General features: G+C 47.8%; 1 protein-coding gene across 8 annotated transcripts in view; it reads left to right on the top strand.

The window, feature by feature from the left end:
* LOC109874848 (pleckstrin homology domain-containing family A member 7) overlaps positions 1-17,626 on the top strand; it is a 149,652-nt gene that overhangs the window by 99,557 nt on the left and 32,469 nt on the right. For all 8 annotated transcript variants that reach the window (XM_031813384.1, XM_031813390.1, XM_031813446.1 and 5 more), the window contains exon 9: positions 9,733-9,908. In XM_031813384.1, the coding sequence (XP_031669244.1) occupies positions 9,733-9,908 (176 nt within the window). The remainder of the gene's footprint in view (positions 1-9,732; positions 9,909-17,626) is intronic.

Below are 17,626 nucleotides of genomic sequence, written 5' to 3' on the forward strand. Positions count from 1 at the left end.
ATTGTCCATTTGGAAGACTCATTTGCCACCAAGCTTTAACTTCCCGACTGATGTCTTGAGATGTTGCTTCAAAAATATCCAGATAATTTTCTTTCCTCTTGATGCCAATTTATTTTGTGAAGTGCACCAATCACTCCTGCAGCAAAACACCACCACAACATGATGCTGTCACCCCCGTGCTTCATGGTTGGGATGGTGTTCATCGGAATGCAAGCCTCACCCTTTTTCCTCCAAACATAATGATGGTCATTATGGCCAAATAGTTATATTTTTGTTCCATCAGACCAGAGGACATTTCTCCAAAAAGTACGATCTTTGTTCCCATGTGCAGTTGCAAACCGTAGTTTGGCTTTCAGGTTCAGGTTTCAGGTTATGTCGATAGAGAACTCATTTTACTGTGGATATAGATACTTTTGTACCTGTTTCCTCCAGCATCTTCACAAGGTCATTTGCTGTTGTTCTGGGATTGATTTGCACTTTTCGCACCACAGTACGTTCATCTCTAAGAGACAGAACACGTCACCTTCCTGAGCAATATGATGGCTGCGTGGTCCCATTGTGTTTATACTTGCATACTATTGTTTGTACAGATGAATGTGGTACCTTCAGGTGTTTGGAAATTGCTCCCAAGGATGAACCAGACTTGTGGAGGTCTACAACATTTTTTTTGAGCTCTTGGCTGATTTCTTTTGATTTCTCCATGATGTCAAGCAAAGAGGCACTGAGTTTGGCCAAACAGTTATTTTTTGTTTTATCAGACCAGAGGACATTTCCTCTGATATACCAGAGGATATCAAGCAAAAAGGCACTGAGATTGAAGGTAGGCCTTGAAATACATCCACAGGTACACCTTCAATTGACTCAAATGATGTCAATTAGCATATCAGAATCTTCTAAAGCCATGACATAATTTTCTGGAATTTTCCAAGCTGTTTAAAGGCACAGTCAACTTAGTGTTTGTAAACTTCTGACCCACTGAAATTGTGATTCGGTGAATTATAAGTGAAATAATCTGTCTGTAAACAATTGTTGGATAAATTACTTGTGTCTTGCACAAAGTAGATGTCCTAAACGACTTGCCAAAACTATAGTTTGTTATCAAGAAATTTGTGGAGTGGTTGAAAAACTAGTTTTAATGACTCCAACCTAAGTGTATGTAAACTCCCGACTTCAACTGTGTGAAGGAGTTTTTCAACTGTGAAGGAAATGCTAACTAACAGCCATTAGATAAAGTTGCTACACCTTGGTTACAGAGTTAGACAGTCACACAGCCAGGGGCCTGTGTGGGCAAGCCAGACAAAGTGGGCAGTGCTCCCTCTGATTAGTGTCAGACTGGTGGGCTGTTATAACACTCCATTCTTAAGACATCAGTCTGGATCCTTTCTTTAAAAGCACAGAGATTCATCATAAAACCTATACAATCTGGACCAAGACTGGCTCTTCCTAATGTCTGCTTTGGCCCTGCCTGGCGTGCTATGTCGCTTTGACCTGTGAGTTTTCAGTGTGGGCCCTTCATGCAAACCCATTTAATTAACAAGAACACTAAGTGGGCAATGTGACTTCATACTTACCTGTACCTCTCATCTGCTATTTCATAACAATCATGCACCAAACCCTTGAGGCCTGTAGGTCTCAATAATGTGGAGTTATTCAGGGAGTATCAGCCCCTGTAGGTATCTTATACTGGTCTAAGGTACAGTATCTGTCCCTTTAAAGGTATGTTTGGTAGTGGTGTTACTGTGCTGCTCTGCTCTCTGGCCCCTGTCCTGTCCTGTTCGTCAGGCAGCAGGCCCCTGTCATCACCAGTAGAGCTTTAGGAACCCCCACCACACTCCTGCAGGCACCTCTCCTCTGACCATTTCTCCAAACCCCCTTCCTCACTCCTCCAAGCCCCCCTCCACACTCCTCCAAGCCCCTCTCCACACTCCTCCAATCCCCTCTCCACACTCCTCCAAGCCTCTATCCTCTCCACAGTCCTCCATGCCTCTATCCTCTCCACACTTCTCCAAGCCCTCCTCCACACTTCTCCAAGCCCCCCTACACACTCCTCCAAGCCCCTCTCCACACTCTTCCAAGCCCCTCTCCACACTCCTCCAAGCCCCTCTCCACACTCCTCCAAGCCCCTCTCCACAGTCCTCCAAGCCCCCCTCCACACTCCTCCAAGCCCCTCTCCACACTCCTCCAAGCCCCTCTCCACTCTCCTCCAAGCCCCTCTCCACTCTCCTCCAAGCCCCTCTCCACTCTCCTCCAAGCCCCTCTCCACTCTCCTCCAAGCCCCTCTCCACACTCCTCCAAGCCCCTCTCCACACTCCTCCAAGCCCCTCTCCACACTCCTCCAAGCCCCTCTCCACACTCCTCCAAGCCCCTCTCTACACTCCTCCAAGCCCCTATCCACACTCCTCCAAGCCCCTCTCCACACTCCTCCAAGCCCCTATCCTCTCCACACTCTTCCAAGGCCCTCTCCACACTCCCCCAAGACCCTATCCTCTCCACACTCCTCCAGGCCCCTATGCTCTCCACACTCCTCCAAGCCCCTATCCTCTCCACACTCCTCCAAGCCCCTATCCTCTCCACACTCCTCCAAGCCCCTATCCTCTCCACACTCCTCCAAGCCCCTATCCTCTCCACACTCCTCCAAGCCCCTATCCTCTCCACACTCCTCCAAGCCCCTATCCTCTCCACACTCCTCCAAGCCCCTATCCTCTCCACACTCCTTCAAGCCCCTCTCCACACTCCTCCAAGCCCCTATCCTCTCCACACTCCTCCAAGCCCCTATCCTCTCCACACTCCTTCAAGCCCCTCTCCACACTCCTCCAAGCCCCTATCCTCTCCACACTCCTCCAAGCCCCTATCCTCTCCACACTCCTTCAAGCCCCTCTCCACACTCCTCCAAGCCCCTATCCTCTCCACACTCCTCCAAGCCCCTATCCTCTCCACACTCCTCCAAGCCCCTATCCTCTCCACACTCCTCCAAGCCCCTATCCTCTCCACACTCCTCCAAGCCCCTTTCCACACTCCTCCAAGCCCCTATCCTCTCCACACTCCTCCGAGCCCCTCTCCACACTCCTCCAAGCCCCTCTCCACACTCCTCCAAGCCCCTCTCCACACTCCTCCAAGCCCCTCTCCACACTCCTCCAAGCCCCTCTCTACACTCCTCCAAGCCCCTATCCTCTCCACAGTCCTCCAAGCCCCTATTCTCTCCACACTCCTCCAGGCCCCTATCCTCTCCACACTCCTCCAAGCCCCTATCCTCTCCACACTCCTCCAAGCCCCTATCCTCTCCACACTCCTCCAAGCCCCTATCCTCTCTACACTCCTCCAAGCCCCTATCCTCTCCACAGTCCTCCAGGCCCCTATCCTCTCCACACTCCTCCAGGCCCCTATCCTCTCCACACTCCTCCAGGCCCCTATGCTCTCCACACTCCTCCAAGCCCCTATCCTCTCCACACTCCTCCAAGCCCCTATCCTCTCCACACTCCTCCAAGCCCCTATCCTCTCCACACTCCTCCAAGCCCCTATCCTCTCCACACTCCTCCAAGCCCCTATCCTCTCCACACTCCTTCAAGCCCCTCTCCACACTCCTCCAAGCCCCTATCCTCTCCACACTCCTCCAAGCCCCTATCCTCTCCACACTCCTTCAAGCCCCTCTCCACACTCCTCCAAGCCCCTATCCTCTCCACACTCCTCCAAGCCCCTATCCTCTCCACACTCCTCCAAGCCCCTATCCTCTCCACACTCCTCCAAGCCCCTATCCTCTCCACACTCCTCCAAGCCCCTATCCTCTCCACACTCCTCCAAGCCCCTATCCTCTCCACACTCCTCCAAGCCCCTATCCTCTCCACACTCCTCCAAGCCCCTATCCTCTCCACACTCCTTCAAGCCCCTCTCCACACTCCTTCAAGCCCCTCTCCACACTCCTCCAAGCCCCTATCCTCTCCACACTCCTCCAAGCCCCTATCCTCTCCACACTCCTCCAAGCCCCTATCCTCTCCACACTCCTTCAAGCCCCTCTCCACACTCCTTCAAGCCCCTCTCCACACTCCTCCAACCCCTATCCTCTCCACACTCCTCCAAGCCCCTATCCTCTCCACACTCCTCCAAGCCCCTATCCTCTCCACACTCCTCCAAGCCCCTATCCTCTCCACACTCCTCCAAGCCCCCTATCCTCTCCACACTCCTCCAAGCCCCTATCCTCTCCACACTCCTCCAAGCCCCTATCCTCTCCACACTCCTCCAAGCCCCTATCCTCTCCACACTCCTCCAAGCCCCTATCCTCTCCACACTCCTCCAAGCCCCTATCCTCTCCACACTCCTCCAAGCCCCTATCCTCTCCACACTCCTCCAAGCCCCTATCCTCTCCACACTCCTCCAAGCCCCTATCCTCTCCACACTCCTCCAAGCCCCTATCCTCTCCACACTCCTCCAAGCCCCTATCCTCTCCACATCTCAAGCCCCTATCCTCTCCACTCCTCCCAAGCCCCTATCCTCTCCACACTCCTCCAAGCCCCTATCCTCTCCACACTCCTCCAAGCCCCTATCCTCTCCACACTCCTCCAAGCCCCTATCCTCTCCACACTCCTCCAAGCCCCTATCCTCTCCACACTCCTCCAAGCCCCTATCCTCTCCACACTCCTCCAAGCCCCTATCCTCTCCACACTCCTCCAAGCCCCTATCCTCTCCACACTCCTCCAAGCCCCTATCCTCTCCACACTCCTCCAAGCCCCTATCCTCTCCACACTCCTCCAAGCCCCTACCCTATCCTCTCCACACTCCTCCAAGCCCCTATCCTCTCCACACTCCTCTAAGCCCCTATCCTCTCCACACTCCTCTAAGCCCCTCTCCCGCCATCCCATCTCCTCTCCACACACCTCCAAGCCCCTCTCCTCCCATCCCATCTCCTCTCCACACTCTTCTCCTCTTTCTCTGTGCCTACATGGGAACATCATTATCTCTCTACTCAGTAGGGCTGTGGGGGAATAAACACAAACACTCTGAATTCCTCTGCTGTTTGATTGTATCTGGTCCAGGGATGTTTCCTATTGCAGACATACAGTAGAACATAGGAAACTAATAATAGGATTATTAGGGAAATCCTTCTTGCATTGCATGTAAATGTTTTAATCAAACTATTACATGAATCTGACGATCCACAGTAATCACATTATTGTGTACTTGTAACCACACTCATTGTTGTATTGTTTCTCTCCTCTGTTGGCAGCAGGGAAAGGATCCTCCCTGAGGGTAGTGGGGGGCAATAGACAATTTTTTTCACATTTCAGTCAGTGTGTGTGACAGACAGAGTAGACAGTAAGAATGAGTTTCTCTGCTGGGTCAGAGTGTTTACAATATCTGTCTCCATATCTTTCTCAGTGAGAGCAGAGGACCCTTTATGAAGAACAATTCAGGGTGAATGTTTGATGTGCTAGTTTGACAGTATTCAATTGCAGTCCTTTCATACTGTATCCGTTGTGCTTGGCTTTTTGTTCCGTGTGTGTGTGTGTATGTGTGTGTATTACTCCTGCAGCTCACATTACATACAATGGAATTTGTATGACGATTGTTGCCGGGGGGGAAATTAATTATACATTGAAGCTATTTTCTAGCGTCTTCTCTCTCTCTCTCTCTCTCACTCTCTCGCTCTCTCGCTCTCTCTCTCTCTCTCTCTCGCTCTCTCCCTGCCTCTCTCTCTCTCTCTCTCTCTGCCTCTCTCTCTCTGCCTCTATCTCACTCTGCCTCTCTCTCACTCTGCCTCTCTCTCTCTCTGCCTCTCTCTCACTCTGCCTCTCTCTCTCTCTGCCTCTCTCTCTCTCTGCCTCTCTCTCTGCCTGGGGAGGGAATGTATTTCATGGTTAGGTGAGAGGTTCCTGCTCTCAATACTGTTCTGCTAATTATCCAGTGCATGTATTTAAGAGGTCTCTGTTCCTCTCAGCTCTCTCTCTCGCTCTGGGTAATCACATATTCCAGACCAGGATCTTTCATTAGACAGGACCCAGCTGTTCAGTTAACTGTTAACTGTCTCAACAGAACACTTCAACTGCCTTTTAGATGAAGGTTAATTCCAGTCTGCTGTTGTTGTTTGTCGACTGTCTTGTGTAAGCTGTTAGTTGTTGTGATTTGAGAGATCTGTGGTATCTCAATGTTTTGTGAGAATGCAGTTGGGAAGTCATTAGAGTTAATGCAGACAACTACCAGTTAATAACCTATCAAAACGCATGAGGCACTAAAGACCAGAGTTTCCCATCCTAGCCTTACCCCTGGTTCTAGCAGCCTATGGCCAACTACGTTCTCTTCAGCCATTTGCCCTCTCCAGATTCTTGTGTTGTCGTATATTGCTCTAATGTTGTGTTTGCTGGTGTGGGCCTGTATTTTAGTCCACTTGCTGCTTCCGTGGGTTCTAACAATAGCATCAATGTTAATCTACACTGAACAAAAATATAAATGCAACATGTAAAGTGTTGGGCCCACGTTTCATGGGCTGATATAAAAGATACAAGAATGGTTCCATATGCACAACAAGTTTATTTCTCTCAAATGTTTTGCACAAATTTGTTTACAATCCTGTTAGTGAGCATTTCTCCTTTCTGAAGATAATCCATCCACCTGACAGGTGCGGCATATCAAGAATATGATTAAACAGCATGATCATTCCGCAGGTACACCTTGTGCTGGGGACAATAAAAGCTACTCTAAAATGTGCAGTTTTGTCACACAACACAATGCCACAGATGTCTCAAATTATGAAGGAACGTGCAATTTGCATGCTGTCTGCAGGAATGTCAGAGAATTTTATGTTTATTTCTCTACCATAAGCCGCCTCCAACGTCATTTTAGAGAATTTGTGTCGTCCAATCTGTTGGACGACATAAAGTTCGTATGGAACCACCCATCAGTCAAAGCCTAATACACATTGGTTGTTGTGAGGGTTTAGACCCTGTAGCAGTGGTATTTGGGCCCCGCCTCCTCCATATCAGTCATCAGGTCATCACCATGTGAACCGTGGGATAGCTGGGTCTCACACTGGGCTGAGCCATCCTCCTCTCATCCTCCTCCCATCCATCCCTTTTCCACACTCTTCTCCAGTTTCACTGCCTTTCTTTCTGTTGGCCTCATCACCATCACATTCAACAAACATTCAGTCTATCTAACCACATCTAGCTATAGCAGGCTGTATTTCAATGTTTCTGTTGTGTTGATACAACCAGGCTGTATCATTTAGTGCCATGGAACCGGCTCAATTTATTAATATGTTTTGTTTTGTTAATGTATAGGACATTTACAGTATTAGGCAAGAATGCCTTCTCGTCTTGTGTACCACAGGCATGGAATAGTCTACAATTTATGCCTCATCTAGATATGTTAGTGCCCCTGAATGAAGTAAACATTGTGATGGAGACTCTGTTCCAGAGGAGTGTAAATGTTTTTTTAGGCCGGATCATGTTGTTGAATTGTATTATATTGTGATATGTTTTAATGTATTGATTGTAGCTGACTTCTTGGCCAGGTCTCCCTTGAAAAAAGAGACTCTTGGACTCAATGGACTTTTCCTGGTTAAATCAAGGTTCAATAAAAATTTATAAACATTTCGGGAAAAAAAAAAGTTGATTGGTTTCTATTCGACTCATTCTTAAAGTCAAAGATCAGCCTGTAGATAAATCACCCAGGTTCATTACCCAATGAAAGCTTAAGACCAGACCCACCTAATGTTATGTCAAGGGAGCCTTAAAATAGAGCCTTCTAGTCTTCCATGCTAACGAGGGGAGAGGGCTGGGTAATAGCAGAGGTTCCTCCATTTATACTCACCTTAAAATACACTCTTTTTGTGAAAGAGGAACTGTAGAAAGTAAGTACCTGTTCCGACACGAAACATCCCCACATTGCTGATGTGTGTGGTAGACTGCAGAGCTGGTGAGTATGGATGTAGACCCTAGTCATGGGTCTGGTTCTGGCCTGTCCATTCAGCACTTTTCTCTGGGGGATTCAGTTGGGATCACGCTGGCGCTATGCTGCTGGATAATACAGGACTCTGCAATCAAAACAGGCTTTGTTAACCCCACAGCCAAGTAAGATCACTACAGCTGATCACAAGTCACAGTACACTTTGTTAACCCCACAGCCAAGTAAGATCACTACAGCTGATCACAAGTCACAGTACACTTTGTTAAACCCACAGCCAAGTAATATCACTACAGCTGATCACAAGTCACAGTACACTTTGTTAACCCCACAGCCAAGTAAGATCACTACAGCTGATCACAAGTCACAGTACACTTTGTTAACCCCACAGCCAAGTAATATCACTACAGCTGATCACAAGTCACAGTACACTTTGTTAAACCCACAGCCAAGTAATATCACTACAGCTGATCACAAGTCACAGTACACTTTGTTAACCCCACAGCCAAGTAAGATCACTACAGCTGATCACAAGTCACAGTACACTTTGTTAACCCCACAGCCAAGTAATATCACTACAGCTGATCACAAGTCACAGTACACTTTGTTAAACCCACAGCCATGTAAGATCACTACAGCTGATCACAAGTCACAGTACAATACTAAACAGAAACACGACATGATGGTGGATGCGCGTGTTGTACGCTAAAGAGAAGTTTTCAGTGATTTACAATGGATTGCTGTTTGTTTGTAAATGGAGGATGGATCCTGGTAGACATGGGGTGAATTCCAAATGACATCCTAATTCCAAATGGTGTACTACTTTTGACAAGGGCCCATAGGGCTCCGGATGCATTCATTCTGAGACTGCAAGGCTGTACCCAGACTCAGAGTTATTATACATTAGGATAGATTGAAGGATATTGTAACAGAGTACAGGAATGTGCTACTTTGAAGAGATGTGTAATAGGTACAGGCAAAATGACGGTCTGGGACTATGCATGGACTAGCATGCTGGGCAGTACTGGATGATACAGGTTGTATTGTAATGGGAAAGGCAGTAGAGTGGTTTGTAGAGCAGAGAGCTGTATAAAGGTCATATTTGTGGACTGGGCAGTGTAGTAGTTTGGGGTGGAACTGTGTTGGGAAAATGCTGATCTGTGTTGTAATTGGACAGTAAGTTGTCAGTGGCATCGTTGGCTCCCTATCAGGTCTGGATGGGGAGATTAGCCTTGTGGTGGAGCGTTGGGGTGGACAGATTTACAGTAAGTGCCAGACAGGAGGGCAAGCCCATTACACTATACTGTAGAGACGGATCTACTCTAGCCTGTAGCAGCCAGGGACCAGGGTAAGGCTAATTGTGAGGTTTCTCTTTGTGTGTGTGTGTGTGTGTGGGGGGGGGGTTGTATGACGATTTGAGCTTCGTAACAATGCTATAGCTAGGCAAATTGGGTACGCTATGTTGAGTTACTGTAAGTTTGTGTGAAATTAGTTTGTGCACAAGGGTATTAATGAGGAATTTGCTGTGCGTTAGGACTTGTGAAACACTTCAAATATACAGACAAAACTGACTGCTTGTCTAACTTTAAAACCAATGCTTCTTCATACGTGGCGTGTTGCATGAACAGCTTTAGTGTAGAGACAATGGTGCCTCTTGGTTTGTTATTATTTTTGTAAGTTCTGGTGATTGCTTTGAGCCTCATTGTGAGCTAATATGCTAACTTACTCTCTATGAGTCTTCATTTGCAGAACGTACCCATTGACCCCTCAACCCCTCCATCCCCTCTTTCACATCATTCTTTTTGGTTCTGATGTGTCTCTTCTCTTCTCTCTCCACAGGCGAGCCACACAGGAATGCGCTCCTACATTTACAATAAGAACTCTGTGATTGGCTCTCAGGCAGAGCACGGTGGGATGAGGACGTACTTCTTCAGTGCCGACACCCAGGAGGACATGAATGGTTGGATCCGAGCCATGAACCAGGCTGCTCTCATGCAGAGTCAAGGCATCAAGAGGTTAGTCCCTCCCTTCCACCCTGCAGGCCATTCCTAGTTGTCCCCAATAGTACCCTCTGTAGTGTCCCCAATAGTACCCTCTGTAGTGTCCCAAATAGTACCCTCTGTAGTGTCCCCAATAGTCTCCTCTGTAGTTATCCAAATAGTCTCCTCTGTAGTGTCCCCAATAGTCTACTCTGTAGTTATCCAAATAGTCTCCTCTGTAGTGTCCCCAATAGTCTCCTCTGTAGTTATCCAAATAGTCTCCTCTGTAGTGTCCCCAATGCCTTCCTCTTTAGTTATCCCCAATAGCTTCCTCTTTAGTTATCCCCAATAGCTTCCTCTTTAGTTATCCCCAATAGTCTCCTCTGTAGTGTCCCCAATGCCTTCCTCTTTAGTTATCCCCAATACCTTCCTCTTTAGTTATCCCCAATAGCTTCCTCTTTAGTTATCCCCAATAGCTTCCTCTTTAGTTATCCCCAATAGCTTCCTCTTTAGTTATCCCCAATAGTCTCCTCTGTAGTGTCCCAAATAGTCTCCTCTGTAGTGTCCCCAATAGTCTCCTCTGTAGTGTCCCCAATAGTCTCATCTGTAGTGTCCCCAATAGTCTCCTCTGTAGTTATCCCCAATAGTCTCCCATGTAGTATCCCCCATAGTCTCCTCTGTAGTTATCCCCAATAGTATTTTCTGTAGTTATCCTCAATAGTATCCTATGTAGTTATCCCCAATAGTCTCCTCTGTAGTGTCCCAAATAGTCTCTTCTGTAGTTATCCCAAATAGTCTCCCATGTAGTATCCCCCATAGTCTCCTCTGTAGTTATCCCCAATAGTCTCCTCTGTAGTTATCCCCAATAGTCTATTCTGTAGTTATCCCCAATAGTATCTTCTGTAGTTATCCCCAATAGTCTATTCTGTAGTATCCCCAATAGTCTCCTCTGTAGTATCCCCAATAGTCTACTCTGTAGTGTCCCCAATAGTCTCCTCTGTAGTGTCCCCAATAGTTTCCTCTGTAGTGTCCCCAATAGTCTCCTCTGTAGTGTCCCCAATAGTCTCCTCTGTAGTGTCCCCAATAGTCTCTTCTGTAGTGTCCCCAATAGTCTCCTCTGTGGTGTCCCAAATATTCTCCTCTGTAGTGTCCCAAATAGTCTCCTCTGTAGTTATCCTCAATAGTCTCCTCTGTAGTGTCCCCAATAGTCTCCTCTGTAGTGTCCCCAATAGTCTCCTCTGTGTTGTCCCAAATAGTCTCCTCTGTAGTGGCCCCAATAGTCTCCTCTGTGTTGTCCCAAATAGTCTCCTCTGTAGTGTCCCCAATAGTCTCCTCTGTAGTGTCCCCAATAGTCTCCTCTGTGTTGTCCCAAATAGTCTCCCCTGTAGTGTCCCCAATAGTCTCCCCTGTAGTGTCCCCAATAGTCTCCCCTGTAGTGTCCCCAATAGTTTCCCCTGTAGTGTCCCCAATAGGCTCCTCTGTAGTGTCCCCAATAGGCTCCTCTGTAGTGTCCCCAATAGGCTCCTCTGTAGTGTCCCCAATAGGCTCCTCTGTAGTGTCCCCAATAGGCTCCTCTGTAGTGCCCCCAATAGGCTCCTCTGTAGTGTCCCCAATAGTCTCCTCTGTAGTGTCCCCAATAGTCTCCTCTGTGTTGTCCCCAATAGTCTCCTCTGTAGTGTCCCCAATAGTCTCCTCTGTAGTGTCCCCAATAGTCTCCTCTGTAGTGTCCCCAATAGTCTCCCCTGTAGTGTCCCCAATAGTTTCCCCTGTAGTGTCCCCAATAGTCTCCTCTGTAGTGTCCCCAATAGTCTCCCCTGTAGTGTCCCCAATAGTTTCCCCTGTAGTGTCCCCAATAGTCTCCTCTGTAGTGTCCCAATAGTCTCCTCTGTAGTGTCCCCAATAGTCTCCTCTGTAGTGTCCCCAATAGGCTCCTCTGTAGTTTCCCCAATAGGCTCCTCTGTAGTGTCCCCAATAGGCTCCTCTGTAGTGTCCCCAATAGGCTCCTCTGTAGTGTCCCCAATAGTCTCCTCTGTAGTGTCCCAAATAGTCTCCTCTGTAGTGTTCCCAATAGTCTCATCTGTAGTGTCCCCAATAGTCTCCTCTGTAGTGCCCCCAATAGTCTCCGCTGTAGTGTCCCCAATAGTCTACTCTGTAGTGTCCCAAATAGTCTCCTCTGTAGTTATCCCAAATAGTCTCTTATGTAGTTATCCTCAATAGTATCCTCAGTAGTTATCCCCAATAGTCTCCTCTGTAGTGTCCACAATAGTCTCCTCTGTAGTGTCCACAATAGTCTCCTCTGTAGTGTCCCCAATAGGCTCCTCTGTAGTGTCCCCAATAGGCTCCTCTGTAGTGTCCCCAATAGGCTCCTCTGTAGTGTCCCCAATAGTCTCCTCTGTAGTGTCCCCAATAGGCTCCTCTGTAGTGTCCCCAATAGTCTACTCTGTAGGTGTCCCCAATACTCTCCTCTGTAGTGTCCCCAATTTTCTTCTCTGTAGTGTCCCCAATAGTCTCCTCTGTAGTGTCCCAAATAGTCTCCTCTGTAGTGTCCCAAATAGTCTCCTCTGTAGTTATCCCAAATAGTCTCTTCTGTAGTTATCCTCAATCGTATCCTCAGTAGTTATCCCCAATAGTCTCCTCTGTAGTGTCCACAATAGTCTCATCTGTAGTGTCCCGAATAGTCTCCTCTGTAGTGTCCCCAATAGTCTCTGCTGTAGTGTCCCCAATAGTCTCCTCTGTAGTGTCCCCAATAGTCTCCTCTGTAGTGTCCTCAATAGTCTCCTCTGTAGTGTCCCCACTAGTCTCCTCTGTAGTGTCCCAAATAGTCTCCTCTGTAGTGTTCCCAATAGTCTCATCTGTAGTGTCCCAAATAGTCTCCTCTGTAGTGTCCCCAATAGTCTCCTCTGTAGTGTCCCCAATAGTCTCCTCTGTAGTGTCCCCAATAGTCTCCTCTGTAGTGTTCCAAATAGTCTATTCTGCAGTGTCCCAAATAGTCTCCTCTGTAGTGCCCCCAATAGTCTCCTCTGTAGTGCCCCCAATAGTCTCCGCTCTAGTGTCCCCAATAGTCTACTCTGTAGTGTCCCCAATTTTCCCCAAATTGTCCCAATTTTCTTCTCTGTAGTGTCTCCAATAGTCTCCTCTGTAGTGTCCCAAATAGTCTCCTCTGTAGTTATCCCAAATAGTCTCTTATGTAGTTATCCTCAATAGTATCCTCAGTAGTTATCCCCAATAGTCTCCTCTGTAGTGTCCACAATAGTCTCCTCTGTAGTGTCCCCAATAGGCTCCTCTGTAGTGTCCCCAATAGGCTCCTCTGTAGTGTCCCCAATAGGCTCCTCTGTAGTGTCCCCAATAGTCTCCTCTGTAGTGTCCCCAATAGGCTCCTCTGTAGTGTCCCCAATAGTCTACTCTGTAGGTGTCCCCAATACTCTCCTCTGTAGTGTCCCCAATTTTCTTCTCTGTAGTGTCCCCAATAGTCTCCTCTGTAGTGTCCCAAATAGTCTCCTCTGTAGTGTCCCAAATAGTCTCCTCTGTAGTTATCCCAAATAGTCTCCTCTGTAGTGTCCCCACTAGTCTCCTCTGTAGTGTCCCCAATAGTCTCTGCTGTAGTGTCCCCAATAGTCTCTGCTGTAGTGTCCCCAATAGTCTCCTCTGTAGTGTCCCCAATAGTCTCCTCTGTGTTGTCCCCAATAGTCTCCTCTGTAGTGTCCCCAATAGTCTCCTCTGTGTTGTCCCAAATAGTCTCCCCTGTAGTGTCCCCAATAGTCTCCCCTGTAGTGTCCCCAATAGTCTCCCCTGTAGTGTCCCCAATAGTTTTCCCTGTAGTGTCCCCAATAGGCTCCTCTGTAGTGTCCCCAATAGGCTCCTCTGTAGTGTCCCCAATAGGCTCCTCTGTAGTGTCCCCAATAGGCTCCTCTGTAGTGTCCCAAATAGGCTCCTCTGTAGTGTCCCAAATAGGCTCCTCTGTAGTGTCCCAAATAGTCTCCTCTGTAGTGTTCCCAATAGTCTCATCTGTAGTGTCCCAAATAGTCTCCTCTGTAGTGTCCCCAATAGTCTCCTCTGTAGTGTCCCCAATAGTCTCCTCTGTAGTGTCCCCAATAGTCTCCTCTGTAGTGTCCCCAATAGTCCCCCCTGTAGTGTCCCCAATAGTTTCCCCTGTAGTGTCCCCAATAGTCTCCTCTGTAGTGTCCCAATAGTCTCCTCTGTAGTGTCCCCAATAGGCTCCTCTGTAGTGTCCCCAATAGGCTCCTCTGTAGTGTCCCCAATAGGCTCCTCTGTAGTGTCCCCAATAGGCTCCTCTGTAGTGTCCCAAATAGTCTCCTCTGTAGTGTTCCCAATAGTCTCATCTGAAGTGTCCCAAATAGTATAGTCTCCTCTGTAGTGTCCCCAATAGTCTCCTCTGTAGTGTCCCCAATAGTCTCCTCTGTAGTGTCCCCAATAGTCTCCTCTGTAGTGTCCCCAATAGTCTCCTCTGTAGTGTCCCCAATAGTCTCCTCTGTAGTGTTCCAAATAGTCTCTTCTGCAGTGTCCCAAATAGTCTCCTCTGTAGTGCCCCCAATAGTCTCCTCTGTAGTGTCCCCAATAGTCTCCTCTGTGTTGTCCCAAATAGTCTCCTCTGTGTTGTCCCCAATAGTCTCCTCTGTAGTGTCCCCAATAGTCTCCTCTGTAGTGTCCCCAATAGTCTCCCCTGTAGTGTCCCCAATAGTTTCCCCTGTAGTGTCCCCAATAGTTTCCCCTGTAGTGTCCCCAATAGTTTCCCCTGTAGTGTCCCCAATAGTCTCCTCTGTAGTGTCCCCAATAGGCTCCTCTGTAGTGTCCCCAATAGGCTCCTCTGTAGTGTCCCCAATAGGCTCCTCTGTAGTGTCCCCAATAGGCTCCTCTGTAGTGTCCCCAATAGTCTCCTCTGTAGTGTCCCAAATAGTCTCCTCTGTAGTGTTCCCAATAGTCTCATCTGAAGTGTCCCAAATAGTCTCCTCTGTAGTGTCCCCAATAGTCTCCTCTGTAGTGTCCCCAATAGTCTCCTCTGTAGTGTCCCCAATAGTCTCCTCTGTAGTGTCCCCAATAGTCTCCTCTGTAGTGTTCCAAATAGTCTCTTCTGCAGTGTCCCAAATGGTCTCCTCTGTAGTGTCCCCAATAGTCTCCTCTGTAGTGTCCCCAATGGTCTCCTCTGTAGTGTCCCCAATAGTCTCCCCTGTAGTGTCCCCAATAGTTTCCCCTGTAGTGTCCCCAATAGTCTCCTCTGTAGTGTCCCAATAGTCTCCTCTGTAGTGTCCCAATAGTCTCCTCTGTAGTGTCCCCAATAGTCTCCTCTGTAGTGTCCCCAATAGGCTCCTCTGTAGTGTCCCCAATAGGCTCCTCTGTAGTGTCCCCAATAGTCTCCTCTGTAGTGTTCCAAATAGTCTCTTCTGCAGTGTCCCAAATGGTCTCCTCTGTAGTGTCCCCAATAGTCTCCTCTGTAGTGTCCCCAATAGTCTCCTCTGTAGTGTCCCCAATAGTCTCCCCTATAGTGTCCCCAATAGTTTCCCCTGTAGTGTCCCCAATAGTCTCCTCTGTAGTGTCCCAATAGTCTCCTCTGTAGTGTCCCAATAGTCTCCTCTGTAGTGTCCCCAATAGTCTCCTCTGTAGTGTCCCCAATAGGCTCCTCTGTAGTGTCCCCAATAGGCTCCTCTGTAGTGTCCCCAATAGGCTCCTCTGTAGTGTCCCCAATAGGCTCCTCTGTAGTGTCCCCAATAGGCTCCTCTGTAGTGTCCCCAATAGGCTCTTCTGTAGTGTCAGAGGATACTCCCTGTCTAAACAGGGATCCACCAGTATCTCTCCCAGTAGACCTCTGCCTCCTTCTCTCTTCCTTCCCAGCACCAAAGCAAAGCACATTTTTCCCAGTCTGATCTTGATCATGTGCCTTTAGAAACATTAGCAAAGTGCCTAACTGTTGGGGTTGTAGGTGGGAGTGTACCTGGCCTGGCCTGGCTTGACATGGTTTTGCCATGGTTTAGCTTGGCCTGCTTGCCTGGGACTCAGTGAGCAGTCATCCATAGCAGGACAGGCGTAGCACTGCTCTGATAGTGTCTACTCTCCTGTGCTGTGGATGGGTGGGATGTTGAGTTCTGAAGCTGGCTGCTGTATGGATGAGTGCTCCATCCTGCTCCTGCTGCCAGCTGAGCATGGGCCAGTCACAAGGCACAGATACGGTTCCTCCCTCTACTCCATCACAGGGCACAAACACAATATGCGTCCCAAATGGCACCCTATTCCCTATATAGTGCACTACTGATTAGATCCCCATGGGCCCTGGTCAAAAGTAGTGCAGTATATAGGGAATAAAGAATAGCTGTTTCAATTAAAAGGAGAAAAAGTTATGGTTTGGCCAAACTGTTTACGATTTGGTTAGGTGAATGACACAGCTTGTGGTGTAGGAGAAATGAAGTGTACAGTGCACATACATGATGTGGCTGATCTGGACTGGCATGCTACAGCTGAGAGGGAAGGTTGGATATGATTTCTTGTGAAACAATACCATCTAGTGGCCAACACTGCTCGGTGCTCATTAGCAGCTCCAAGGGAAGCTATTTCTACTGAAAATCGTTGTTTCTTTACATCAAAACTATGAAATAACACATGTGGAATCATGTGGTAAACAAAAAAGTGTTTAAAAATAGATTTTAGATTTTAGATTTTTCTAAGTAGCCACCCTTTGAGTTGATGACAGCTTTACACACTCTTGGCATGCTCTCAACCACCTTCACCTAGAATGCTTTTTCAAGTCTTGAAGGAGTTCCCACATATGCTGAGCACTTGTTGGCTGCTTTTCCTTCATTCTGCCGTCCAACTCATCCCAAACCATCTCAATTGGGTTGAGGTCGGTCATTTGATGCAGCACTCCATCACTCTCCTTCTTGGTAAAATAGCCCTTACACAGCCTGGAGGTGTGCTTGGAGTCATTGTCCTGTTGAAAAACAAATGATCGTCACACTTAGCGCAAACCAGATGGGATGGCGTATCGTCGCAGAATGCTGTGGTAGCCATGCTGGTTAAGTGTGCCTTGAATTCTAAATTAATCACAGCACCCCCACACCATCACACCTCCTCCATGCTTCACGGTGGGAACTACACATCTGTTCACCTACTCTGCGTCCCACGAAGACCCGGTGGTTGGAACCAAAAAATAAATAAATGGACTCATCAGACCAAAGGACAGATTTCCACTGGTCTAATGACCATTGCTCGTGTTTCTTGGCCCAAGCAAGTCTCTCCTTATTATTGGTGTCCTTTAGTGGTGGTTTCTTTGCAGCAATTCGGCCTCAAAGGCCTGATTCATGCAATCTCCTCTGAACAGTTGATGTTGAGATGTGTCTGTTACTAGAACTCTGTGAAGCATTTATTTGGGCTGCAATTTCTGAATTTCGGACTTTGTCCGGATTGACTGACCTTCATGTCTTAAAGTAATGATGGACTGTCATTTCTCTTTGCTTATTTGAGCTGTTCTTGCCATAATATGGACCTGGTATTTTACCAATAGGGCTATCGTCTGTATACAACCCCTACCTTGTCACAACACAACTGATTGGCTCAAACGCATTAAGAAGGAAATACATATTTAACAAGACACACCTGTTAATTGAAATGCATTCCAGGTGACAACCTCATGAAGCTGGTTGAGAGAATCCCAAGGGTGGCTACTTTGAAGAATTTGAAGAATCTCTTTTTGGTTACTTCATGATTCCATATGTGTTATTTCATAGTTTGGATGTCTTCACTATTAT

The sequence above is a fragment of the Oncorhynchus kisutch genome, linkage group LG3, assembly GCF_002021735.2.
Source record: "Oncorhynchus kisutch isolate 150728-3 linkage group LG3, Okis_V2, whole genome shotgun sequence".
Taxonomy (NCBI): Eukaryota; Metazoa; Chordata; class Actinopteri; order Salmoniformes; family Salmonidae; genus Oncorhynchus; species Oncorhynchus kisutch.